At 40.0% G+C, this 27177-nt stretch overlaps 1 protein-coding gene across 1 annotated transcript; it reads right to left on the bottom strand.

Annotated features, from left to right (window-relative positions):
- Positions 1-3227: 3227 nt before the first annotated feature.
- GHITM (growth hormone inducible transmembrane protein) lies at positions 3228-26882 on the bottom strand. Its single transcript, XM_035023154.1, has 9 exons — positions 26751-26882; positions 25187-25351; positions 24057-24156; positions 22694-22805; positions 22169-22310; positions 12153-12261; positions 6533-6721; positions 5910-6081; positions 3228-4639 (listed from the first exon to the last, which is right to left on the bottom strand). The coding sequence occupies exons 2-9, from the start codon at positions 25313-25315 to the stop codon at positions 4555-4557; spliced, it is 1038 nt and encodes a 345-aa protein (XP_034879045.1). The 5' UTR covers positions 25316-25351; positions 26751-26882; the 3' UTR covers positions 3228-4554.
- Between the last annotated feature and the right edge of the window lie 295 nt (positions 26883-27177).

The following is a 27177-nucleotide window of genomic DNA, read 5'->3' as shown; positions in this document are numbered from 1 at the left end:
CTCAGTCCGTTGGGCGTCTGCCTTTGGAACAGGTCATGATCCCAGGGTCCTGAATTGAGTCCCACATGGGCTCCCTGCTCCACGGGGAGTCTGCTGCTCCCTCTGCCCCTCTTGCCACTCGTTCTCTCAAATAAAATTTTTTTTTAAAAAAGTTGCTACAACTACGGAAAGATAATCCTTCAGATACCTGTTCTTACAGGACAATGAACTATTAGAAGTGGAAAAACTAACCACTGGAAAATAACATATTTTTTTAAATTCTAAAATGTCACTGATTTTAGGATAACCTTAGTTTTGCAAAAAAACCTAGTTTTAGTATCTGAAGAATAAATGATAATCATGAAATTAAACACACATTAAAATTAAACACCCATGAAATTAAACACACATTTCAGAAATGAAGTGTGAAAAATATAGCCTCTTGGAATTGAGATAACATGACTAATGAGCAAATAAAATTAAGAAATAGAACACCCTTCCTATGAAATCATCATGTGAACCTTGTTTCACCAAGCTCTGTGATGCTATGTAAAACCACTCTGGGGCATATAGGTGAGCAGCCCAGGTGGTCCAAGTGCAAGGAAAGTTAGCACGAGGGTGGCTAGCTGCCGCATACAAGTAATCAGGCAATTTTTACGAAGTGCTTACGGAAAGGTCTTATTTTCAAAAACTGTTCAACTTGTATGCTCATCTGTGAGCATGAATGTCAGTTTGGCCCTGCTAGAAAATCTCAATTCTCTATTTCTAGGATCCAGTGAGGTTGCACTATCCCCCACCAACTATGAGACTCTGGCTCCTTAGGATAGCAAGCCATGAGTGAGGCCGAATCAAACACTAAGGCAGACAGGAAGAGACTGTGCAGGACCTGCCCTCATGCTAACTGGCCAGAATGGCCCATATAATCTCTCCTCCCCCATGAATTAATTTCATCTTTGCTTCTGGCACAATATGCTCCTTTTGCAGTTTTCAAGTGTCAATACTGGGGGAACTTTCTCCAGCTTCCTGAACGGCTTCTTTACAAAAGGCCAAGTCTTCAAGACCATAGCTTTATCTTTTCCTGAAAAACGGCTTCCATTTTGACTGCTAGCTAAATTGAGTACATTTAGGGAGGACTCCATCTTAGTGATTAACACTGACCTTCAAAACATCCTTTGATTCGTGGCTAGAGGTGATCTCAGCAACTGAGAAAAGGAGTTTCTGGTACTATATATAAGAAATAGGATCTGGGGAAGTCAAACATGATTACCATGTTTCTTGATTACCATGATTTCTTGTTACATGATTCTTCAGATACTAAGGTCAATCCTCCCCCCACCTTTTTTTTCAGATTTTGAGATAGTGAGAGAGAGCACAGAGTGGGGTGAGGGGCAGAGAAAGAAGCAGACTTCCCACTGAGCAGGGAGTCAGATGCAGGGCTCGATCCCGGGATCCGGCATCATGACTTGAGCCGAAGGCAGATGATTAACTGATTGAGCCTCGCAGGCGCCCCTTTTGATAAACACTAAAATTTTAATGCTCCAAGTATTTTTAGCAAAATCTCAACCTATTTAATTTGTACAGTGCTTTTGATCCTCAAAGAGGATTTCAGCCCTGTGGCATCCGTCGAACTTTCTAAGTGTAACTGGCTAAGACATTCAACTTTGCCACTTCTTCCCAGCCTATGACCTTGTGCAAATAAATATCAAACTTGGGGGCTTCAGCTTAGTCCTTGGCAAAATGGGGATGACAAGTACCTAGCTCAAAGTAATGTTACGACTTATGCAAAGGACTTAGCACACAATATGCAAATAATTGAATCATTAGCAATTAACAGGGTATCTGGACCCTCCTACCGTACTGGAATGACACAAATCTCAGGTGTCTTTCAGTTTCAAATCTTTAACATGGAAACACACCCTCTATCCAGATGAACAATTTTAAGGGAAACGTGCCTTTCTTTCCACATCCTAACATTTTAAAGTGCACAGAACACATTCAAGGGTTCAGGGTCCTAGCACAGAACACATAACGTGTTGTGAGCAGGAAATTGGGCTTCAAGGGAACTGGCATTTCTTGCCATCCTTCCCTGCTCTGACCCTTCCTCCAACATACTCCGGCCGTGGGAAAACACCCTCACTGCCCTTACTCTGTGCTGTAACTCTTGTTTAGTCTTGGAAGGCTTCCTGCTGGCACACCTGGGAAACTCACTGCTGTGCTCTTACGACACTTGCCCTAAAGGACCCTGGTTGTGTCCCCTGGGTTTAGGTAGTAGCATGATGCCTGCCACACTCGTTTTCTGACTGACTGTTCACGACAGCGTTCTAAGCAAACCAAAAGGGCCTTTATTTTTTGTGTGATCATTTTTTAAATACATATCTCAGTTATCCTGTAAAGCTTCAGGTGATGTTTTAGAAAAATGAGAAGTAGGTATTTTTCTTTTTTGCCTAAAGCCTATCCATGTGCGGGTCTTCACTCTTCCCTGTGAATGATACGAAGAAAAACCCTCGGTGGCATGGCATGTTAACGGAGCCTGGGAACCAGGGATTTTTTTCATTATGACTTTACATCTGTTTTATTATTTTATAAGTATTCACATTTTATGTAACTCACTTTTTATACCAAAGTCTTCATTGTCTTAGCAAAGTCAGAAAAAGTGATGTAATAAAGTACCAAGTCATTTAAATTAAAAAGAAAAAAAAAACCACCTTGTTTTTCTAAATAAGCTTTTGCCTGATACCCACTGTCGAAATTCTATCATTTTGTTTTGTGTGATACCGTCCAAACATAGGGATATAAATTTTGGGTTCTAAAATGACTGAAGACAACAGGACCTTCAAGATCACATTGACACTGTAGAGACTAAAGTGGAGAAGGGAGAAAATAGAAGTCTGGCACTGAGATTTTTCTTAGGACAACTCCCCACACTGCCCACCCCCCGAAACCAGCAAGAGCAGCTAAAACTTACATATTACTAAATGCCCACACATTTCACTCCAACCCTATGAGGTTGGTTATGTTACCATCTTCATTTTATAGATAAAAAAATGGGCACAGAGAGGTTAATTTGCCCAAGATCACATAAATTAAGTGGAAGAGGCAGGGCTCAAATAAAGGCAGTCTGGCTGTAAGTACCATGGTCATAATCACACTGTATTTTACCTACTAGGTCAGGAAGAGAAAATAAATGAAACAAATCCTCTATTCAAATAGTATGCAGAAAGTTCAGCTGGAAAAATTATAGACCAATCACCATCTGGCTGGAACCTTTATTATTTCAGAAATAAGCATCCCATATGTAATCTGAGGTGGTTAGAATAATTACTTCTGGATACTGTAATAAATATGTCAAAAATACCAGTCATTTCAATAATCATACACACTTCATTCATTAAGAACCTCCAAAAATAACTCTTCTGTATCAAAACACAAATGTCACAAGAGAGTCAAGTAATAGTCTATGCAGGAGAGAAGAAAAAGTCTGCTGGGGGAACTCTAACGAAGCATTTTGCCTATTACAGTTTTGCCTGACATAGTTCATGAAGAAAGACTAGCTATGTCCTCCTTTTTTGTTTAGTGCTTAGCCTGAGAGAACACAAGAAACCAAGTCTTGGGAGAAAAACTGCTTTCATAATCTTAAGTGTGAGCCACAAACAGGCTTTTCTGATAAAAGCTTCAAAGCCTGAAGTGATGGGAAAGGCAAGCGTGTATTCTATTCAATATTTCAATAAATATGCACAAAAATTCAGCAATTAGGAACACAGTGTTTGTGTATTTGAAAATGCAAGAGTTTTCATGCTTTGAATGTTTTATCCTGAGAAGAGTTTTAAGGATATTTTGTTCTATAAGGTTCAAAAATAAAATTTAAACATATATAACACATATCAGGAAATCTCCATACGATTAACATTCTGGACCATCCTAGCAATGTCAAACAATAAGAAGCCTAACAAAATAACACGTATGTTGTAAAGATAGCAATGAGAAAGAAAGGAACATCAGGAGAATGAATCACCTATATCTTTGTTTCATGCTCAGTGCTTTTAAGTTCAACAGACGAATGTAAAAACAGCAATTATTTATTTGTTTCCAAATAGCCAGACCCCTCTCACTGGCTCACCACCAATTACACAAGTGCTAAGTAGTCAAAGAAAGACTGCAGGTGACCCTTTGCTTCTCTCTGGTCCCTTTACCAAACCTCTACATCACTTATGACATTACTTGTTGATACGATATACAGCAAAACAGTTTGCTAATTTTCACTCAATCAAATACATTTTAAAATAGAATAAATTCTCACAACACAAACTTTAGTTTTCACATTCATTGCAACATTTATGAATTACTCAAACATGAGAACTGGAAATGCGTGTGCTTATGTGGAAGAGAACAACTGAATTTATTCTGCAGAAGATAAAGGAGACCTGAAGCATCACATCACAGGAACTGAAACATGATGACAAGTCTTATCTTCTAAACTTCAATGAAAGCTGCTTGTACAAATTATTTAATGAACACCTGTCCCTATTAAACAAGCAAGATATCTGATGTATTAAAGAAGTCAGAAGCTGAGGCTCTTCATTTCTTTCTGTTGCTTCCAGTTGCTAGAATACTGGCAACTCGCATAAATATATTTAAGGTATCCATGTAGATTCCCAGCATCCTGGAAAAGAAAATTATGGCCTGTTATAGATGATGTAATTCTAATAACAATGATAAAAACTATTTCTTAATCTAGAAAAGAGAAAGCAATACTGATTTATTTGTCATAGGTCTATGAAATGGAAATTAAAAAAAGATGCCAACACTAAGGAAACCCTAGACTAGACAACAGTCAAGATTTTTTCTGGCAGATTCATCTTCGAAATGTTAAAGGGCAATTTAAAAAATCATTATTCTATCCTCTGACACGCTCTTATGAGTGTAGTATCTTGAAAAAAAAAAAAAAAAACCCTGGGTGATAGGCAATGAAATAATCAGGAAAAAACCAAAGAAACACCTTCACAAAAATGTGTTAGACACAAGTCTGACATTTTTAAATATAATACATCTCCTCAAGGCAACACCCCCTCCACCGCCAACCAACGAAAACTCACAAATCTGTGTTACGGCAGCATTTTAAAAAAACCATTACACTGATTTCAGTTTCAAGGAAAAAAAAGATTACTTTAAAAAATGTGACAGACAACTGAAACTCAAAAAAGTTGTTTAGATAAAACAAGCCACTTTGGTGGAGAGTCCAAGAAAAGGGAAAAGCATTATTATATAACAGTTGCACCATAAAACTAATCAACAAAATAGGCAAATAGTGATTTAACTGAATACCTAAATACTACACTTAGTTATGATCTAATCAAATGTTCTGTGGATACATAGCTTACTAAAGAGATAAAACAGATCAAACAGTAACAGAAATAAAATAGTACAATTCGACAAACCCATTGTGGTTATGTGATATGGTGACATCCTAATCCCTGTACCTGTAAATGTGACCTTATTTCAAAATAGGGTCTCTGCAAATGTAATTAAGATGTGAGTTAAGATGAGGTTAATACTGGAGTAGCGTCGGCCTCAATCCAAAATGACTGGAGATAGAGACAGACACATAGGACGAATGCTGTGAAGACAGAGGTAGAGATTGGGGTAATGTGTCTACAAGCCAAGGATGCCAAGGACTGCTGGCCAAAACAAGCAGCGAGAAGAGAAGCATGGAGCAGATTCTCTTAGAGCCCTCGGAAGGTATCAACCCTGATGACACCTTGATTTCAGACTTCTGGACTCCAGAACTTCAAGAGTATAAATTTCCATTGTTTAAACCATTCAGTTTGTAGTCTGTTACAGTAGCCCTAGGAAACTAATATAGCCATAAAATAAAATAGACCATAATAACACAAATGTCCTATTAACAAAGGAAAGACATTAAGACTACTTACGAATTGATGGGATCATATTTTTGAACTCCATACGCTGGTATTATTTCTGCACGCTTGATTACTTTCTGCGTATCATACAGAAGAAACATGCTGAAAACAACTAATCCACCATAAATTGCCACTGAGTACAAAGTGGCACCAGCCACAGTGGTAGGTGGAAGAAACATAGATCCTGGAAGGAAAAAAGACGAACTCCTCTATAATTGGATTTATGATTAACATTACTCAAAAAACAAAACAAAACAAAACAAAACCACCCTTCTTTTGGTGTACTGCACAGGTAAGAAAAGGACTGACTATATGCACTGTGTAATTTTATGCACATTCAGTTGCAAACCCATTATACTCATTCCTGCAATGGGTCACTTGCTCACATTACAGAAAGGCTCTTGCATCAAGAGCAATTTTCATGTTCTCTAGACCAACTTTTCCATTTTAGATGTATTTGGTAAAACCAAAATTCACAGTTTACCATGATGCCAAATAAGAAAATACACTCTAATTAGTGTTTCCCTTTTAAACTTTCAAAAGTGACTCTTAATTAAGTTCCCTCCTTTAGGATAACTAAGCACATCCATGATTTTAGGAAACCAAGAAGCAAGTATCAAAACCCAGCCGCTTACCCAGTGAGGATACAAAGACGAGACCCAGGCCCACTCCCAGGGGTGCCCCCATGTTCAGGAACTTCTCACTGGGCGCGCACATGGCCACGGCGGAGAGGCCGCCCACGATGCCCGCTGTGTACCACGCGGCTCTGATGAGAAGAGGCCCCCCTAGCATCGTCAGCGGAGCTACCACTGCGCCCAGCACACCTGGAGAAAGAGCAAGCAGGGAAGTAGTTACTAAATGACAACCAAAAAGAAAATGCCACTTCTACAGGCCATCTGAACATCGTACACCTGACTGTTCAACGACAGGACTACCAAGTCTCTCCCGTATGTAGGTAATACTACCCCTGAATTCCACAACCCAAACTTGCGGCGAGCCAAACTCGAAATCACAACACTATTCTTAAACTGTCTCAACTCAGAGTGCAAACACTAATCTAGATGTTTGAGTAACTTTATCAAATTTTATGTACTTCATTATCTGGATATGAGCCTACTGGTATATTCTTTGCAACAACAATGCTATATATAAGAATTGAGATTAAAAGGCTTGAAATGAGTAACTCAAGGTCAAACCTGTTGCTGCCAAGAGGGAACAAGGTGAACGAGAGAATGCTATAGGATGCTAATCCTAAGGAACTTCGACAGGCACTGCTGTTTCCTTATGGATAGGGAATGTCATCTCAGTTTGTGAACCGTAATTTTAGTTGTCAGGTATTCATAAACAAGTTCAGAAAAATTACTGTGAAAGGTATCAATAATTTAATTAGCAAACAAACTCCTTAATTCAAAAAATAAATCTTAGATAAGGCATTATATTTCAGTGGTGAGTAGAGTTAAGTTATCCTCTTATTAAAACATTAAATGTCCGTAGTTTAACTCATGGAATAGGCACAGCTATGGCCATACTATAATTTCAACACCAGTGTCTCTTTCGTGAAGAGTAACATTTCTAGATCAAGTAGAAAGATGTATCTCATGATAATGAACAATTAAAAATATCTTTTGCTGTAAGAAAGACAATGGATAAAAATTCCTCTAGGAATCTTTACATTTCTATTAGGATTCCCATCAGTTTTACAACTGATAGCAAAATTTTTAGCAAAAAAAAAAAAAAAAAATCTATTTTTTTTTTTTTGCAGAAGCCAAGAAAAACCTTTACTCTCCAGCAGGCTTCCAACTTTATTCACCACAGGTAACTCCTTGTCCTGAAATTTGCATTAAGCCCCAGACAGAGGATCAAAGAGTGTCCTTCCTCCTCCCTTCCCTATACTGATGTGCCAGCTCATTGCTCCAGGTTCTCCTGACCCCATAAGCCACCAATGGCCGGGGACAGGACGTAGAGCTGGTACCAGGGAGGAAGGACGAGTGAGGCCTTGCCTCCCTCACGGCCTTTTCATAGCATCTCCGCCACCCCCACCCCGTGGCACCTGGGCCTCCCCTGGCTCTCCAGGGTCTGGCCTGGTGGTCCTGTTTTCCATGACCTGTCCCTCCAGTGGTCCTCTGTGTAGGCTGACCCTGTCAAAGACAGTTTCCCAGGTGGCCTTGACAGTCATGGTACAATCCTCTGGTTTTTCCGTTCTTCATGGCTAGGTTTATTGGAGATTCTATCTCTGGAGCTTTTATCACTGGGGGTCTGGCCCTTGGGTGGCTTAGTCTTCCAAAGATCCTGGCTACCATGCTCTCCCAGGTCTCATCCCAGATGCCACAGTCCTCTGAGAGGTCCAACACTCGTGGACTAGCTCTTTGGCAATCAGGCTGTGTGTGTTCTGGCCCTCTGAGAGACTTGTCCTCACAGAATGTGGGCACCTGAGTCCTGGCCTTTTCACAACAGTAGCCCCTAAGTTTGAGGCCTCTCTGGCGGGGGTGGGGGTGTGGTCCTCCAGGACTTTCTCATCAGCTGCGGGCAGATCCCTCCAAAGGTCTGTTCTCCAACATCTGGCTCTTTGGTGAGCCTGTCTGTTCTCTAAGGCCAGGTTTTCTGATGGTGTGGGAAGCTGTAGTCCAGCCTTCCTGTAGCTTTAGCAAAACTTTTAAGGAGATTATCAGAGATTTTTCAATGATATTTTTTCATAAAAATCTTAAATGGTAATAGATGTTTGCTGCTTAAGGACATACCAATTACAAAACTAACAAGGATAGCTCAACATTATATTGTGAATCAAACTGGCATTCATCCAACTGGCACAGCCACTATGGAAAAGTACGGATGTTCCTCAAAAAATTAAAACTATAACTACCATATGATTCAACAATCCCACTTCTGAGTTTATAATCAAAAGAATTGAAATCAGGATCTCAGAGATGACTGTGCTCCCGGCAGCATTGCTCATAGTCTCCAAGATGCAAAAACCAAATTGTCCTTCAATGGATGAATGGGTAAAGATGATGTGGTGTATAAACAAAATGGAGTAATACTCAGCTATAAAAAAGAATGAAATCTTGCCATTTTTGACAACATGAATGGACCCCGAGGGCATTATGCTAAGTGAAATATGAGAAAGACAAGTATCATATGATCTCAATTATATTAGGAATCTAAAAAAGTCAAATTCAGAGAAACATTAGAGTGGGGGTTACCAGGGGTAGAGGTGTGGGGGAAGTGAGGAGATATTGGTCAAAGTGTATAAATTTCCAGTTATAAGATGAATAAATTTGAAGACCTAATGTACAGCATGGTGATTACAGCTAATCCTGCATCATATACTTGAATGTTGCTAACAGAATAGATTTTAAATGTTCTCACCACAAAAAAATGGTAAATATGGAAGTGTTAGCTAATGCTATGGTGGTAATCATTTTGCAATATATAAATGTATCAAATCAACCAGTTACACATCTTGAAATTTATATGATGTTATTTGTCAATTATATCCTAATAAAGCTGGGGAGAAAACACAATTAGAATAGTTTTCCAACGATCATTTCAGTAATTCCTGCACACTTAGTCCTAAGACCACAGCTGTGTCGACACAGTGCTAAACATTTGGATGAAAAATGAAAATGGAATGCACTGGGATGTTAATACTGGTCAAAAGTTAACTCTGATGTCCCTTTAATACTGTGAGGGAATGCCCTTCGGTCATCCAAACCCCCTTCAGGTCTCATCTCAATCATACCAGTGAAAGAAAAGAGTGGACAGAGGGCTGGACTTGAAGAAATAAGGGTGTTCAGTTTTGACTGTGGCACCTGCCAGTGTGACCTCACACAGCCTCCACTTCCTCATCCATGAAATGGAAATGCTAATGCCTGCCTGCACAGCTTCTCAAGATACGGATGAAATGTAAAGCAAAAACTGGCATTCATGCTGTACAGGGAAGGGTTACCAGAACAGGCCTAAGGTCATCTTTACAAAGACTTGCTTGCAGGGCTGGTCCTTGGCTACTTAAAAACTTGGCAGATGAAGCATTCTGTAACTGGGAGGGTTAGAATGCTTGTGAAAACAATGTGAGTTATGCTGAAAGCCTGCTTTCCTTCTGGAAATCCGTATTTTGGTAGTTGCTATGAAGGTGCTTACATGATCAGTCCTTAATAAAAACCCTCAGGCACCAAGTCTCTAATGGGCTTCTATCTCTCTGCTCTTTTCACTTCCTTGATAAGTCCCCTCAAAGAAAGGAGGGAGCACTGAAGGCCCATGGATGAATTTCTCCAGACTCTGCCTGTATTTTTTCCCCTTGCAGATGCTATCATGTGTCCTTTTATTGTAACAAACCTTAGCTCTGAGTACAACTATATGCCGAGTCCTAGGACTCCTAAAAAAACACTAAATGAATGAATGGTTGGTCTTGGGGACCCCCTCCAACACATAAAATACTTTGACCCAAGTAATTTATATACTGTAATAATACCAGATTAAGTTTTCTAAGCAACCCAAATAGCCCTTATTCTAAACTCAAACTACATAGCTATTTTAATTTAATTCAGTAAGTCACTAAGTATCTACTATTTATCAGAGATAAAAACACTGAACCTGTTTTCTCAAGTAACTCAGTGTCTAAAATGGGAAACGTGCAGAACTCCATTCTCTGGGTAAGACACTAATGCTAAACTCAGATGGTGAGGTTTTTGGTGTTTTAATGCAAGGGTACATACTCAAGAGAAAAAAAAAAGTTCTGTATACTACTATGATATGTACTTGTTCTAAAGCAGAATAATCCTTAAATAGATGGCACTCAGAGATATTACATTTTATAGAAGTACACGTTGTATCTTGAATAATTTTTTTCTTAAAAGCAGGTTATTGGTACTGGAAGATAATGGACCACCTCCCTCAATCACAAGGATTTTATCCTGTAAAGCCCCACGGAGAATATCTACGGTTGAATAACCTCACACCTAACAGAAGAGACTTGATAACCAAGGTTGTCAAGTCATGCTGTCTCATATTTACCAAAACAAAAATAGCACATAAAGAATGTAAATGACATAGTTCATACCAGAAATTTGTTGTACTGGATGCCAAATACCTAATTTCCATTTACTAACCTATGTTAGAAACACTTCACAGTCTGTTTCCCTAGAAGTTTCAGGGAAATGCTTACAAAATTTGTCTTGTTTTATTTAAGTAAATAAACGAATAAAAAGCAGAAACAGACCCGTAAAGACAGAGAACTGATGGTTGCCAGAGGGGAGGTAGCGGGGTGTACAAAATGGGTGAAGGGGAGTGGGAGATACAGGCTTCCAGTTACGGAATGAAGCCACAAGAGTAAAAGGCACAACACAGGGCACACAGTCAGTGATACTGTAATAGTGCTGTGTGGTGACAGATGGTAGCTACACTTGTGGGGAGTATAGCAAAACGTATAGGGAAGCTGAATCACTATGTTGTACACCGGCAACTACTGTAACATTGTGTCAACTATACTCAAAAAACAAATTAGAAAAAATAAAATGTCTTGTTTTGTGGTAGAGAACATGTATCTAAGTACTTTTGTTTCTGGGTCTAGCTGGCTCTTTGTTCAACCCACAGACAGAGACTATCCCGGGATACCTGAGATGGAAAACACTTGATCTAAAGTATTTGTGTCTCCAAAATTAAGGGGTGGTATCACAACATGTACCTATAAAAGGATATTACAACTGTCCTACAATACCACAGGTGGACAGCCTCTGCCCTGCCCACTGTAACTTCGTGCTAAACCTATCTAAATAATGACCCAGCTAACTGTATCAGACACAAATGTACATTTCCAAAGATCTTTTTTACTATATTCTCTCTTCCAATGCTCTACTGCAAAATCCTCTACTCCTATTTTCTTACTGCATCCTTTTCTTCTCCACCCTCATTTTCAAATTTTTCTAAAAATACACAACAAAAACAATTCTTAAGTAATGTGTATCAGGTTTGAAACCCTCCCAGGAGTAGACAAAATACATAAAGGAAATCTCTACATATACTAGACTATCACAGGAGGCCAAATGTAATACTGGGGATGTCCATGGTCTTAGTATCAGATCATTTTTCAGAGTAGAGGTCTGGTAATAAACAATCACATGAGTATGAAAAACTGTAAGTGTTTTCTAAACATAAGGTTTTATTAAATTATGCACAAGTCATTTACAATTGTGAAGAGCCACCAAAAAAAAAAAAAATAGTAATGAAGTTATTAAATAAAAATTTAAAATTAGAACATACCAGAATGTAGTAACCAAGCAACATGCTTTGGGACTGGGCTCTGGTCATATGGTATTGATCGTACCATCATTCCAGCTCCAATCATGGCTGCAAAGGTTGCACCAATTGTCTGAAAGACACATATTACTGAGAAAAATCAATCCTTATACAACAACAAAGTAGAAGCCCACAAGTTCCAAGTTCAGATAGTCCTTCCAAAAAAACCTTGTTTAAAAAGATTAAGGAAAATGAACTGATCCTAGTAGGGGGCAAGAGTGCCCCCTACTGTCACACAAAGCTTTGCAGACACCTTCAAGTGAGTTAAGTTGAGCTTTGATACCACCATCTTTTAAAGTTTATTCTTGCTAGACAGAGAATAAACCTCTTTAAGAATCCCAAAATAGGGACGCCTAGGTGGCTCAGTTGGTTAAGCGTCTGCCTCTTAGTTTCGGCTAAGTTCATGATCTTAGAGTCATGAGATCGAGCCCCACGTCTGGCTCTGAGCTCAGCATGGAGTCTGCTTGGGATTCTCTCTCCCCCTCTGCCCCCACCCCCGGCATGCCCCCGCCCCCCCAGCTCATGCACACATGCTCCACCACTCTCACGCTCTCTCTCTCAAATCAATCAATCAATCTTGGGGTGCCTGTGTGGCTCAGTTGGTTAAGCATCAGGTCATGATTTCAGGTCCTGGGATTGAGTCCCACCTCTGGCTCCCTCCCCAACTCGTTCTCTCTCAAATAAATAAAATCTTTAAATATATAAATCTTAAAAAAGAATTCCGAAATAATTTTTATTTATTTTGTATAGCACAGACAGCATTTTAAAAAATTAATCATGATATACCAATTAGAATATATATGTATTACATTGCCTTGAACTCCATCATTTGCTAAATAAAAATCTAAAAAACAGAAGCACATGGAAAAGAGTAAGATTCTACTTCTCTATCCTCTTAGTTTTCTGGCTGACTTGGTCCTCCATCCCTTTTCTTTGCCTTAGATTGCCATATTAGTTTTAACACTTAAATATTCCTTGTGTGTATAAGAAAGACATGCACATAATAGAAAAAGATGATAATGAATCTTTAGGAAACTTGAAGTAGAAAGTGCAAAGTTGCAGCTCTTGTACAAAATAGCAGATATTTTGTAGCCCAACTACTCAAAGATCAATTGAATATGAACGCTTTTTTAACGCCTTTGCTTAGTCACTAATGTGTGTGTGTGACATACCAGGCCTGCCTAACTCCTCTGCATTATGTCTGACCCACGACATGTGAATGTTCAACCTCTGACGTAAAGCACAGATAGAGACAGAACAGCTGTTTTTGCTGAGAATGGGAAAGCCTTTGCTCCTATTAATATAAATTAGCACACGGAGTTCTACTCTATCATTTTCTAATGGAAAAATAATTACTAAAAACCACTTCATACATTTCTTCGTACTTCATACAGTTGCAAGGCATTTGCAGGGTATTTATCACAATTGTGTTTTTTTTCTTTTAAGGTCCTTCATGTTCATGACCCAGCTGTATTTTCTGCCTTTTACCTTTCCATACTCTACACACTCCAGCTACACTGAAATGGTGGGGATGCAAACACACCCCCATCTCATGTCTCTTTACTTCTGGTTCATTTTGCCTAAGAATACCTCTTTTCTATCTGGTTGACTTATTCAAGGATTACCTCCTCACCTGGGAAGTTTTTCTGGGAGGGACACTGACTGCCACGAGCAGTGTCAGAAGCCTCTTCTCTGTTCCAAAATCACTTAGTACCAACTTTGACATTATTTCTAGGTCTGTCACCCCAAAAAGCTTCATCTTCATCTCTGTAGCACTTGCCTGAGGCTTTCCAAACTAGTTCAGCAGCCCTAACAGCAGGTGAGAGTGATCTTATGTCCACAGGAAGTTGAGAATATGGCCCAAGCACAAAACTTCTTTGACATCTTATTTTAGGGGCTAAACTCTTTTGTGTATTTTAATTTTTCTCTTGTAGCCATGGTGTTTTGTTAAAAGGCCTTGTTTTATATTCTCTACCTGATAAAAACTTACATTCCTGGTGAGAATGCACCATGCTTATTCTGTGCCCTCTTGGACTTCTGGGTTATGAGATTGGTAACACGCATCTGAAGTATATTGAAGTGTCCAAACGGCCATGATATTCTAAATGGTCTTCCTTTGGAAAGTACAGTGGAAATATGACAGTTTTGGAAGTTGGATGGAAGTTGGTTAGATCTGGTTACCGAAGGGAAATCTGTAGGGTATAAACTCTCCCATACCCCTTCCCTTCCATTCTCAAACTCATAGTTCACGTTCTTACAATCCTTCGTTTCAGATTTTGCAAAGCCACGGCTGGCATACTTGCTTCTTGTCTCTTCCATTTGAGTTCTTAGAACTGAGCAGGCAGCCTGATGTGGGACTCAATCCCAGGACCCTGGGATCATGATCTGAGCCGAAGGCAGACGCTTAATCACTGAGCCACCCAGGCGTCCCTCGATCTCCACTCTTGACACTATTGCAAAGCCAGTTTTATCTCCAAGTCTTTTTTTTTTTAAAGGTTTTATTTGAGAGTGAGCAAGTGAGAGAGACAGCACTAGCAGAAGGACAGCAAGAGGCAGATTCCCCACTGAGCAGTTCTTAGAACTCAAATACAAAAAATATTTTTGCTGTTTCAGTATCTGCAATGGCCTCTGCCTACTTAGGCACTTTCCTCAGTGTGGCAATCAAACATTCTTTTTCTAAATGTGTCTTCTTCACACTCTAGACCTCAAATCCTCAAACTCCACTCTTTTTTTCTTTTTTTAAAGATTTTTATTTATTTGAGACAGAGATAGGTACAGAAATAGCGAGAGAGAGTACGAGCAGGGAGAAGAGGGAGAAGCAGGCTCCCCACTGAGCAGGGAGCCTGATGTGGGACTCGATCCCAGGACCCCGGGATCATGACCTGAGCTAAAGGCAGATGAATAACCACTGAGCCACCCAGGCACCCCTTGATCTCCACTCTTCACACTATTGCAAAGCCAGTTTTATCTCAAAGTTTTTTTTTTTTTTTTTTTAAGATTTTATTTATTTGAGAGTGAGCAAGTGAGAGAAAGACAGGATGAGCAGAGGGAGAGTGAGAGGCAGACTCCCCACTGAGCAGGGAGTCCAAGGCTGGGCTCAATCCCAGGACACTGGGATCATATGTGAAGCCAGTTTTATGGACTACCTCTTCTCCTTTGCTCAAGCTGTTCTGCAAACCTAGACTACCTTATTCCTCTCCTACAATAAAAAAAAATGCTAGCCTCGAACACTTCTGATGAAATAAATGTCTCTTGCACGGACCTTCACTACTAGTCCAAGACAAAAACAGTCTTTCTTTCGTTTTTTTTTTTTAATTTTTATTTTATAATTTTAATTTTTTTTTAATTTTATTATGTTAGTCATCATACATCATTGGTTTTTGATGTGGTGATCCACGATCCATTGTTTTTGTGTAACACCCAGTGCTCCATGCAGTACATGCCCTCCTTAATACCCATCACCGGGCTAACCAATCCCCCCTCCCCCCTCCCCTCTAAAACGCTGTTTGTTTCTCAGAGTCCATAGTCTCTCATGGTTCATCTCTCCCTCCAATTCCCACCCCCATTTTTCCCTTCCTTCTCCTAATGTCCTCCATACTATTCCTTATGTTCCACAAATAAGTGAAACCATATGATAATTGACTTTCTCTGCTTGACTTATTTCACTTAGCATAATCTCCTCCAGTCCCATCCTTGTTGATGTAAAAGTTGGGTATTCATCCTTTCTGATGGCTGAGTAATATTCCATTGTATATATGGACCACATCTTTATCCACTCATCTGTTGGAAGGGCACCTCGGCTCTTTCCACAGTTTGGCTATTGTGGACATTGCTGCTATGAACATTGGGGAGCATATGGCCCTTCTTTTCACTACATCTGTGTCTTTGGGGTAAATACCCAGTAGTGCAATTGCTGGGTCATAAGGAAGCTCTATTTTTAAATTTTTGAGGAACCTCCACACTGTTTTCCAAAGTAGCTGTACCAACTTGAATTCCCATCAACAGTGTAAGAGGGTTCCCCTTTCTCCACAACCTCTCCAACATTTGTTGTTTCTTTCCCTGTCCATTTTGGCCATTCTAACTGGTGTAAGGTGGTAACTCAATGTGGTTTTCATTTGGATTTCCCTGATGGCTAATGATGATGAACACTTTTTCATGTGTCTGTTAGCCATTTGTATACAGTCTTCTTCAGAGAAGTGTCTTTTCGTATCTTCTGCCCGCTTTTTGACTTGTTTTTTCGGTGTTGAGTTTGAGAAATTCTTTATAGATCTTGGATATCAGCCCTTTATCTGTAGTGTCATTTGCAAATATCTTCTCCCATTCTGTGGGTTGCCTCTTTGTTTTGTTGACTGTTTCCTTTGCTGTGCAGAAGCTTTTTATCTCGATGAAGTCCCAAAAGTTCTTTTTTTTTTTTTTTTTTTAATAGCCTTACAGATGATGTTTTATTTTAGGTCAAGAGGCACTGCATGCACTACATATCTCCCTGTGTGTGCCCACTGCCCTGGTTCCTGGGTCACTCTAAGGAGATTGTTTCCAGTATCAAGGACAAATCAACTCTTTCCAAAAGTTCATTTTTGCTTTTGTTTCACTAGCTTTTGGAGATGTATCTTGAAAGAAGTTGCTGTGGCCGATGTCAAAGAGATTACTGCCTATGTTCTCCTCTAGGATTTGGATGGATTCCTGTCTCACATTGAGGTCTTTCATCCACTTTCAGTTTATCTTTGTGAATGGTGTTAGAGAATGGTTGAGTTTCATTCTTCTGCATGTGGCTGTCCAATTTTCCCAGCACCATTTATTGAAGAGACTGTCTTTTTTCCATTGCATGTTTTTTCCTGCTTTGTCAGATTATTTGACCATAGAGTTGAGGGTCCATATTTGGGTTCTCTATTCTGTTCCATTGGTCTACATGTCTGTTTTTGTGCCAGTACCATGGTGTCTTGGTGATCACAGCTTTGTAATATAGCTTGAAATCGGGCAACGTGATGCCCCCAGCTTTGTTTTTCTTTTTCAACATTTCCTTGGCGATTTGGGGTCTTTTCTGATTCCATACAAATTTTAGGATTGTTTCTTCCAGCACTTTGAAAAATGTCATTGGAATTTTGATCGGGATGGCACTGAAGGTATAGATTGCTCTGGGTAGCATAGACATTTTAACAATGTTTATTCTTCTGATCCATGAGCATGGAATATTTTTCCATCTTTTTGTGTCTTCTTCAATCTTTCATGAACGTTTTGTAGTTCCTAGAGTATAGATCCTTTACCTCTTTGGTTAGGTTTATTCTGAGATATCTTATGCTTTTTGGTGCTATTGTAAATGGAATCGTTTCTCTAATTTCTCTTTCTACAGTTGCGTTGTTAGTGTATAAGAAAGCAACTGATTTCTGTGCATTGATTTTGTATCCTGCCACATTACTGAATTGCTGGATGAGTTCTAGTAATTTGGGGGGTGGAGTCTTTTGGGTTTTCCACATAAAGTTATCATGTCGTCTGCGAAAAGAAAGAGTTTGACTTCTTCTTTGCCAATCTGAATACCTTTTATTTCTTTTTGTTCCCTGATTGCTGTTGCTAGGACTTCTAGTACTATGTTGAACAACAGTGGCCAGAGTGGGCATCCTTGACGTGTTCCTGATCTTAAGGGAAAGGCTCTCAGCTTTTCCCCATTGAGGATGATATTCACTGTGGGTTTTTCATAGATGGATTTTATGAACTTGAGGAATATTCCCTCTATCCCTATATTCTGAAGAGTTTTAATCAGGAAAGGATGTTGTATTTTGTCAGATGCTATTTCTGCATCAATTGAGAGGACCATATGGTTCTTCTCCCTCCTCTTATTAATGTGTTCTATCACATTGATTGATTTGCCAATGTTGAACCACCCTTGCGTCCCGGGGATAAATCCCACTTGGTCGTGGTGGATGATCCTTTTAATGTATTGTTGGATCCTTTTAGCTAAGATTTTGTTGAGGATTTTGGAATCCATATTCATGAGGGATATCGGTCTGAAATTCTCCTTTTTGATGGGGTCTTTGCCTGGTTTGGGGATTAAGGTAATGCTGGACTCATAGAATGAGTTTGGAAGTTTTTCTTCTGTTTCTATTTTTTAAAACAGCTTCAGTAGAATAGGTATTATTTCTTCTTTGAATGTTTGGTAGAATTCCCCAGGGAATCCATCAGGCCCTGGACTCTTGTTTTTTGGAGGGTTTTTTATCACTGCTTCAATCTCGTTACTGGTTATTGGCCTATTCAGGTTGTCAATTTCTTCCTGTTTCAGTCTTGGCAGCTTATAGGTTTCCAGGAAGGCCTCCATTTCATCCAGATTGCTCAGTTTATTGGCATATAGTTGTTGATAATAATTTCTAATAATTGTTTCTATTTCCTTGGTGTTGGTCGTGATCTCTCCCCTTTCATTCATAATTTTATTAATTTGGGTCCTTTCTCTTTTCTTTTGGATAAGTCTGGCCAGTGGTTTCTCGATCTTATCAATTCTTTCAAAGAACCAACTTCTAGTTTCGTTGATCTGATCTACTGTGTTTCTGGTTTCTTATTCATTGATTTCTGCTCTAATTTTAACTATTTCTCTTCAAATGTGTGGCCTAGGCTTTGTTTGTTGCTTTTTCTGTAGTTCTTTAAGTTGTAGAGTTTAGTTGGTGAATTCGGGATTTTTCTATTTTTTTGAGCGAGGCTTGGATGGCTATGTATTTCCCCCTTAGGACCGCCTTTGCAGTATCCCATAGGTTTTGGACCGATGTGTTTTTGTTCTCATTGATTTCCATAAATTGTTTAAGTTCTTCTTTGATTTCCTGGTTGACCCAAACATTCTTGAGCAGAGTGGTCTTTAGCTTCCAAGTGTTTGAATTTCTGCCAATTTTTTCTTGTGATTGAGTTCCAGTTTTAGAGCACTGTGGTCTGAGAATATGCAGGGAATAATCTCAATCTTTTGGTATCGGTTAAGACCTGATTTGTGACCCAGTATGTGGTCTATTCTGGAGAAAGTTCCATGCTCGCTAGAGAAGAATGAGTATTCTGTTTTAGGGTGGAATGTTCTGTAAATATCTATGACGTCCATCTGGTCCAATGTATCATTCAAAGCTCTTGTTTCCTTGTTGATTTTCTGCTTAGATGATCTGTCCATTGCTGAGAGTGGAGTATTGAGGTCTCCTACAATTAACGTTTTGTTATCAATAGGACTCTTTATTTTGGTTAACAGTTGGCTCATGTAGATGGCTGCTCACATGTTGGGGGCATAGATATTTACAATTGTTAGATCTTCTTGTTGGATAGACCCTTTAAGAACGATATAGTGTCCTGTGTCTCTAATTACAGACTTTAGTTTAAAATCTAATTTGTCTGATATAAGAATTGCTACCCCAGCTTTCTTTTGAGGTCTGCTGGCATGGAAGATGGATCTCCATCCCTTCACTTTCAGTCTGGATGTATCTTTAGCTTCAAAATGAGTCTCTTGTAGACAGCATATGGATGGGTCCTGTCTTTTTATCCAATCTGCAACCCTGTGCTGTTTTATGGGAGCATTTAGGCCATTGACGTTGAGGGTGATTACTGAAAGATATGAATTGTCATCATGTTGACTGTGAAGACGTTTCTATAGATTGTCCCTGTAAATTTCTGTTGTATATCACTCTTGGGGTCTTTCTCCTTTTATAGAACCCCCCTTAATATTTCTTGCAGGGCCGGCTTAGTGGTCACATATTCTTTCAGTTTCTGCCAGTCGTGGAAGCTCTACATCTCTCCATCCATTCTAAATGAAAGCCTTGCCGGATAAAGTATTCTTGGCTTCATGTTCTTCTCATTTAGTACCCTGAAAATGTCTTGCCAGGCCTTTCTGGCTTGCCAGGTCTCTGTGGATAGGTCTGACGTTATTCTGATGTTCCTCCCTCGGTACGTAAGGAATCTCTTCCCCTTTACTGCCCTTAAGGTGGTTTCCTTGCTTCTAAGATTTGCAAGTTTTACTATTACATGCCGAGGGGTTGGCCTGTTTTCCTTATCTTGGGAGGGGTCCTCTCTGCCTCTAGGACGTGAATGTTTGGTTCATTCCCCAGATTAGGGAAGTTCTCAGCTACGATTTGCTCAAATACATCTTCTAGCCCTCTCTCTCTCTCCACTCCCTCCAGGATTCCAATTACTCTGACACTGGAACACTTCACGGTGTCACTTCTCTGATTCTATTTTCATGGATTCGGAGTTGTTTTTCCCTGGCCTCCTCTTTTCCCTTTTTATCTATTATATTGTCTTCCAGGTCGCTTATTCGCTCTTCTGCCTCACTTACCCTAGCTGTTAGATTATCTAGATTGGATTGGATCTCATTGATAGCATTTTTAAGTTCTGCCAATTCACCTTTCATTTCTGCCGTTAGATATTCTATGTTGCCATTAATTGATTTCTCCATTCTAGCCATTGTCTTCACAATTGCTAGCCTGAATTCCATCTCCGACATCTTGGTTATATCTGCATCCATTTGTAAATCTGCAGTGTAAGTCATAATCTCTGAGTCTTTTCTATTTTGGGGGCTCCTCCTCCTAGTCATTCGGTTGATGGGTGTCGGAGGGAATGTAGAGAGTCCAAATTATTGACCAGAACCCAAGCAAGATGCATCTGTTTTCTTGGGACCTTAGGTTTGCTGGCCTCTTGTTCTCCCAGCCTGTCTTCTGGGGGAGGGGCCTGCTGCGCTGTTACTCAGGCATCCCTGTTTGGGCGGAGTTGCCCTGCCCCCCTGTGGCAGGGAATGGGCTCAGCGGGATCAGTCTTTGGGGCTTTTGTTTGCTGGTGGCTTTCCGTGTCTCTTCCGCAAGTCAGAGCAGAAGAGACCATTTCCAACCCTCTGTCTCAGAGCAGAGACACTGCAGTCTGTTCTTCAGTGAGCTCTCTGGGCCACACTGTCTCAGTTTCTGTCTGTGCTGCTATAAACTGCAGCGTCCTGAGTTATGCGCCCCTCCGCAGCACCCCCAGTCCTGCCTCCAGGTCAGGGCACGTCTCTGCCCTTTGTGCTTCTAAAACCGCCAGCCGCTCCCAGTTCGCCTGGGCCAACGCGGCCACTCCGGGTTTCCGCCCCGGGGGCTGCCCTAAAGTCCTTTCCCCCGCCGCTACCGGTCTGCAAGTCTGTGCCCGCACAGCGTGCGAGGCTATCGCTCCGAGCAGTGTAGGATCCCCACGGCCAGGCACCCTCCCGCTGCCGTTTATCCTCCGATATCTGCCGGCAGAATCACGGCTCCCCGCTTTGTACCTCAAAACCAACCACCTGTGATATTCTGTTTGTAGAAATCCCGATCTTCTTACCTCTCAGGCTGGTTTTGTGGGTGCTCAGAGTGGTCTGGTAGATATCCAGCTCAATTCCGGGGACCAGTTGAAATAGGGTCCCCTACTCCTCTGCCATCTTTCCCCCCTCCTTCCAAAAACAGTCTTTCAACTGATTTTACACTTTCTACTTCTTATTGTACACATTCTTTACCACTTACTCAAGCTCATTTCTTCAACCAGACAGCAAAAAATAGCTACTACTTAAAAAATTTTTTTTTTTTTTTTGTATCTGGCAAAATAACAAATGCTCAAGAAACACAGAATATAAAACCTTACACAGGGTTAAGAAAGTTCAAAGTGTTAGCAACAAATATTTTCCACTGACTTCTAAGATGGTTTTGCATTTGCTGCCTCCCCCGTCCTTTATTAACTAAATTGCCATAAAACACAGGCTACTGGATCTCTGCTGTTAGGTAAGTAGGATATTCCTGTAAGTATGGTTTTCAACCCTCTGTCACTATTTAAATACATACTCAACAAAGAGTAATTCCCAATTTACCTCAGAATGTAATTCCTACTTTGTCTCACTTGCACTATTACTTCATAGATTTGAACAACTTGTTCAATATAGTAAGGGATTCACTTCCATTTAATACCCCTCTCCCAATATTTTTTGTCTAATCTTTTGGTATTTAGTGAAAAAGGAAAACAAAAACAAGCTGACTTACCACCCAAGAGCCTCTCATCATGAAGTTCATGAGAACAGGAGTTCTGCTCACTGCTAGGGCGGACAAAGCTGTTAAGCCAATACTCCCTGCTAAGTACATATAGGTAGAATGAATTCTATCCTTCACATACTGAGGCCAAATTCTGTAAGAAGCACAACATGGTTAACTTATGGAAATATGGATATAAATTTTGGTTAAATCATTCATAGCTGGGAAACTTTGGGAAATACTAATTTATTGCTCTAATCTTATCTCATTTATTATGGAAATAATGATGCATACATTGGAGTTATCATAAAAATTAAATGATTTAAAACATAAGCACTTGGCACATATACAAAGCAACACATTACCTCAGTAAAAGATTTTTATTTAAGTTTGAATAGATGCCAAGAGATTTTATTTTTAGTCAAGTATATTTCTACAGTTAGAAGATGTAAAACATTCCAAAAGTGGCAAAGGAGAAGGATGAAAACAAAACTGGAACCTTGAAGACTGGGAAATGTTTGGGAATGATATACTTACACAGCCTTTTCAATAGCTCCAATCTCATTAGACATTCCCAAGCCATAGTAGCACAATGCTCCAAGACCAACAGCAGCCCCTCCAGCAATAAACCATCTTCCCATCTGATCAACTGGAAAACACAGGAGGAAATGCACATTAATACAGTCATGTCTTGACTAAATTAAAATGCTGACGGTAAGCCCTTTCTAATATTTGTATGAAGAAAATCAAACTATATACCATAGTCCTTTGTAACAACCATAATTAGAACAAATGGGGATATAAGCAGCTTCAACATTAGGGACCAGTAAAAAAGGACACTGCTAAAACATAGGTGTAATAATACAAAAAGGATCAGACTTGATTAGCCTCTAGTTTCACACCAAAGAAATTTAAGGAGGCAGTGTATCTGTAGATGTGGGGATACTTCTGTAATACATATTATTTTATTCCTAAGAATCTGGGTAATGTTCTCATGATGCTCTTAGAAAGAAAAAGATGAAAAAGAAATGTTAATAGTCATACCACAGTGTATAAAGTGCCATTAAACGAAGATGATACTTGATGTAGACAAAGAAAAAAAGGAACCAAAAATGTAATCAGTGTTAATGCAGCAGAATCAAGGGAGAGGGTACCCTAAAGTAAGAGCAAGAGAAAGAAACAACCTACTCTTAATTGGATGCATCTTACTCCTTTTAGTTTGAGTTTGTCACTAAGACTATTACTATGCTATAGCTGTATGTTTCATGTAATTTATTTTTTTAGGGCAAAATTACTAATCAGAAAGAAATGCCTGGAGGGATACGGATTACAGCTCTTTCCCATTATAATATATTGACACTTTGTAAGGTCATTAACCAGCAATAGTGTTCTATGAATAGATCTGGGTAGATTAACGATCTTGTTAAACTTGCCAAGCTGAAATCCAAATGAACTTCATTAAGGTACTGTTTCCAGGGAGCCCATATATGAACAACCAATTAAGAAGAACAGGTAGGCTTTCATTAGTATCTGTTTTAGTGATTTTTCTCTTGACCTAAAACATACATAAATATTATATGCTTGAATGAAGATTCTATGCAACTTCAACTGAACTCCCTTAACAGATTATATCTTTAATACCATGGCATATTAACTACTAATCCTTTCTTTAAAAAAATGGTAAAAGTAAAATTTTCTCTGGAAGAAATATGATTGGGAACCAATGAACCCAGTGTGAAGTATCAATCTTTTCTGCGTCATGAGATCCTGAAGAATGATTGCCTCTCTTCCCAGAAAATGCTCACATACATAAGTTTGCACATATTTTTAGAAGGCTGTTCATGGACTTCTTAAAACATATTCACATACTCCAGTTCAAAAACCAAAGACTGCTGCCTACTTTTAAATATTTTTTCCACTGACGGTTCCATTGCTGCCTCCTTAAGTTCTTGGCCAGTTTTCCCACGCCGAATCCCAACTCTTGTCTTGGTGGCATATTGCTGATATACACAAAAACAAAGACACACGATACATACAGCAAAACAGAATGTTATTAATAAAATATAATTAATTCTCATTACACTAGAAAACTGTATATAACTTGGTACTTTCTATGTATGTAGTTTCACTATAAAGGTCTGTTAGCCAATCTAAAAAATTAAATGTAAACCCTACCTACCTGTGGTCTATCTTTAAAATGATTCACTTAAATTCTTAGTTTATAACCTAACTTCTTAAAGTTTCAGAATAATTATTTCATAAACTACAGATTTATATCTCTAGAATCGTATTTTAAACACTAACTTTAAAAAAACATGCATTCATTAAGTATTAGCTACATTTTTTTTTCCATCTGGGAAATGGGCTCAAGAAAGTTACCTTTCCTTAACATAAAGTCACCTTTCCTTAACATAAAGTCAAAGGGAAGGATGATTACTACCTCTTTTTTTTAGCTCTTTTTCAAAAGCAGAAGTTAATTCATGAGGAAAACAGCTGTCTCTTCTAGCTTATATATATATTTCCTTATCTACCTCACATTTCAAAATTTATACTTCTAATTTGAATGCTGGAGAAATCTATTATAAAAATAATGGGTGTCTCTCTAACCTGATGGATTTTACCACTCTTTACTCTTTAATCAAGAGCTGAAATGACATTTTTAGTAACTTATTAATAAGCTACTGACCAAATGTTAATATTCCTGGGTTCTTAAGCTTTTGACTACAGGCTCCACAATCTCTTTGTTGTACCATATAATTCTCAATCTCACACAAATCACTGTAAGTTCTCTGAATGAAACTCCTAAAGCTGTAAGTAAAGAGAAAGTTATAGGAGCTCTGTCTTCCATATGTGATAAGGAGGAACAGAATGGCACAAAACTAACAGGGAGAAAGAGCTGATGTGGGACATTATCAGGGATAACTGTTTCAGTAAATCACTAATGGTAGAACAGGGAGCTTCATACAGTCAAAAAAAAGGTTCCAGTGCACAAAGAGAGGGACACAATGTAAGATATCAGATTATCCTTACGCGGCTGGGTGTTAAGAGCCATTGATTCTTCGTGATGGAATTCTTCACAATTGGGGAGGCCTTGGTGAAAGCTGGTTGGAAAACCCTGGAAGGGAGTGTCCGGAGACACACAAGTCTTGCGGCCAGCATGGTGGTGCACCAGGTTTACCAAGCAGATCTGAAATGCTATTTGAGACACAGACAAAAAATAACCCATTAACCAACTGAGGGAATAACACAGAAAAGATGCGGAGACACAGAAGGGCCCAGCAATCATATTTTAGTAGAAAAATGGAGTTTTAAAAAATGTTAATGATGAATTGTCGGCTTATTCCTTGTTAGTCCAAGAAATCCACCCCACAGAATCCAATATGGGATGATCACCAAAATAGAACTGAATCCCAGTTCGAACAATATGGTGTATGACTCCATATAAGTTATGCATCTAATACAAAGTAGGTGTTAATATCTTAAGACAATTGCAGTGTGTGTGATGGCTTTTATAAATGTGGTTTTAAGCATTCCATGGGACAATTTAAAACAAGACTCTGTATAACTTTTGAGCAGAAGAAAAATGTCATCCAAGGAAGAGATGAGTAACTCTTCAAGGTCATGCTACACTGTAAGGTTTCACATCAACAGTAATAAAATATTTAAATTTCTGCTAAACATGCCAAATATTACTTCCCTTCAAAATGTGATAAAAATACTCAAGACACTGAAACCACCTGGGATGCATCTCTGGTCCTTAATGATTTAACCTCTAGGAATGGGACCCAGGAATGTTTTACCTAGCACCCCCAAAGCTAAGAAACCTTGCTAAAAAAATACCTATCAAACTGTACTTCCAACTCTCCCACTGAATCTATAATGGTTGTACAACACTGAGAAAATACCGAGACCTTCCACTACTTTCACGCCATTACATCATCTCAGCCTGTTAGGGGTTTATATTCCCCGGTACTCAACACATCGACTGGGAACGAGGCCCCGCTGAGTGGCCTCCATGTCGCGCAACAGAAGAAAGTGGAAATCTTGTTTCTGCCACATTCCAGAAGTGGCCTCGTGACTGTCTGCCCTCTGAGACTCAGATGTGTTAGCTATAAAATGGGTAACGTATGACGACCCCATACGCTTCCGCAAGCATTGATGCGCTCAAGCTCCTGGTCCCCCGAGAAAGTCCACCCAGCTCTCCAGACTCGGTTGAGAATTCGGCAGGAAGCCTCCAGTCTCCCAAAGTCAACGCATAACCCCACCACACCCCCGCTCCAGCACCCCCTTATCTGAGAGGGCTGCGGCCGTGCGGCCCAGCCGCTGGGTGATTCAGCACCTCTGTCCGAGGGAGAAGAGGACAGCGGGGCGAGCCCCCGCCCGCCTGCCCCAGGCCCCGCCGCCGCCGCCCTCTTTCACGCGATCACCCGCAGGACGATGACCCTAACGCGCCACCAAACTGTGGCACCGCCAGGCTGTGACGCAGCAAGCAGCGCCGCCGCCTTCAGCCCTCCTCGGATGCACCCAGCGGCCCCGCGAAGCCGGCCGTCAGGACAGTGGATATCCGGTGCCAGAAGGCCCGGAGTAGCCATACCTCAGTCCCTGGTCACCTCAACCACAGTTACCCTTCCGGGCCGGCGAAACGCAAACGCGTACACCTGGCTAGACCTCCGCCCGCTCCTTACTGTCTCTGCGCGCGCAGTTTCCCTTAACCCCTGAGTGACGCAACATCCGGAGAATCGTCAAACACTAGGGTCACCCAATCAGGAGCAGATCTCTGACGGAAGGGCTGGCGCGGTAGGGAGGAGGGGTTCCGGGCTGGAGGGGCGGGGCCAGTAGTGAATTGTCGGAAGCGTCATAGTCAGCGTCCATTTTGGGTATGGGCAGCGAAGGTACTTCTGCCATGTTAGCTGTGGGTAGCGGAGCTAGTTTTCGTTTTTGTTTCAAAAATTTCACTAGCGGCCGTTACAAAAATCACGTAAAAATTGAAAAAGAATATTAAATGTGTGAGAGCTAAAAAT

This window comes from Mirounga leonina, unplaced genomic scaffold (genome assembly GCF_011800145.1).
Source record: "Mirounga leonina isolate KUSES-001 unplaced genomic scaffold, KU_Mleo_1.0 Mir_114, whole genome shotgun sequence".
NCBI classification, from domain to species: Eukaryota; Metazoa; Chordata; class Mammalia; order Carnivora; family Phocidae; genus Mirounga; species Mirounga leonina.
Note: the sequence above shows the minus strand (reverse complement) of the source record. Positions and strands in the feature narration are given on the sequence as shown.

Coding starts and splice junctions, on each gene's coding strand:
- GHITM (XM_035023154.1), bottom strand. CDS start 25,315: ATGCTGGCCGCAAGACTTGTGTGTCTCCGGACACTCCCTTCCAGGGTT. Junction 12,262..22,168: donor TGATGAGAGGCTCTTGGGTG/GTAAGTCAGCTT, acceptor TGTGTCTTTCAG/ACAATTGGTGCAACCTTTGC. Junction 6,722..12,152: donor TGCTTGGTTACTACATTCTG/GTATGTTCTAAT, acceptor CTCTTTCTCCAG/GTGTGCTGGGCGCAGTGGTA.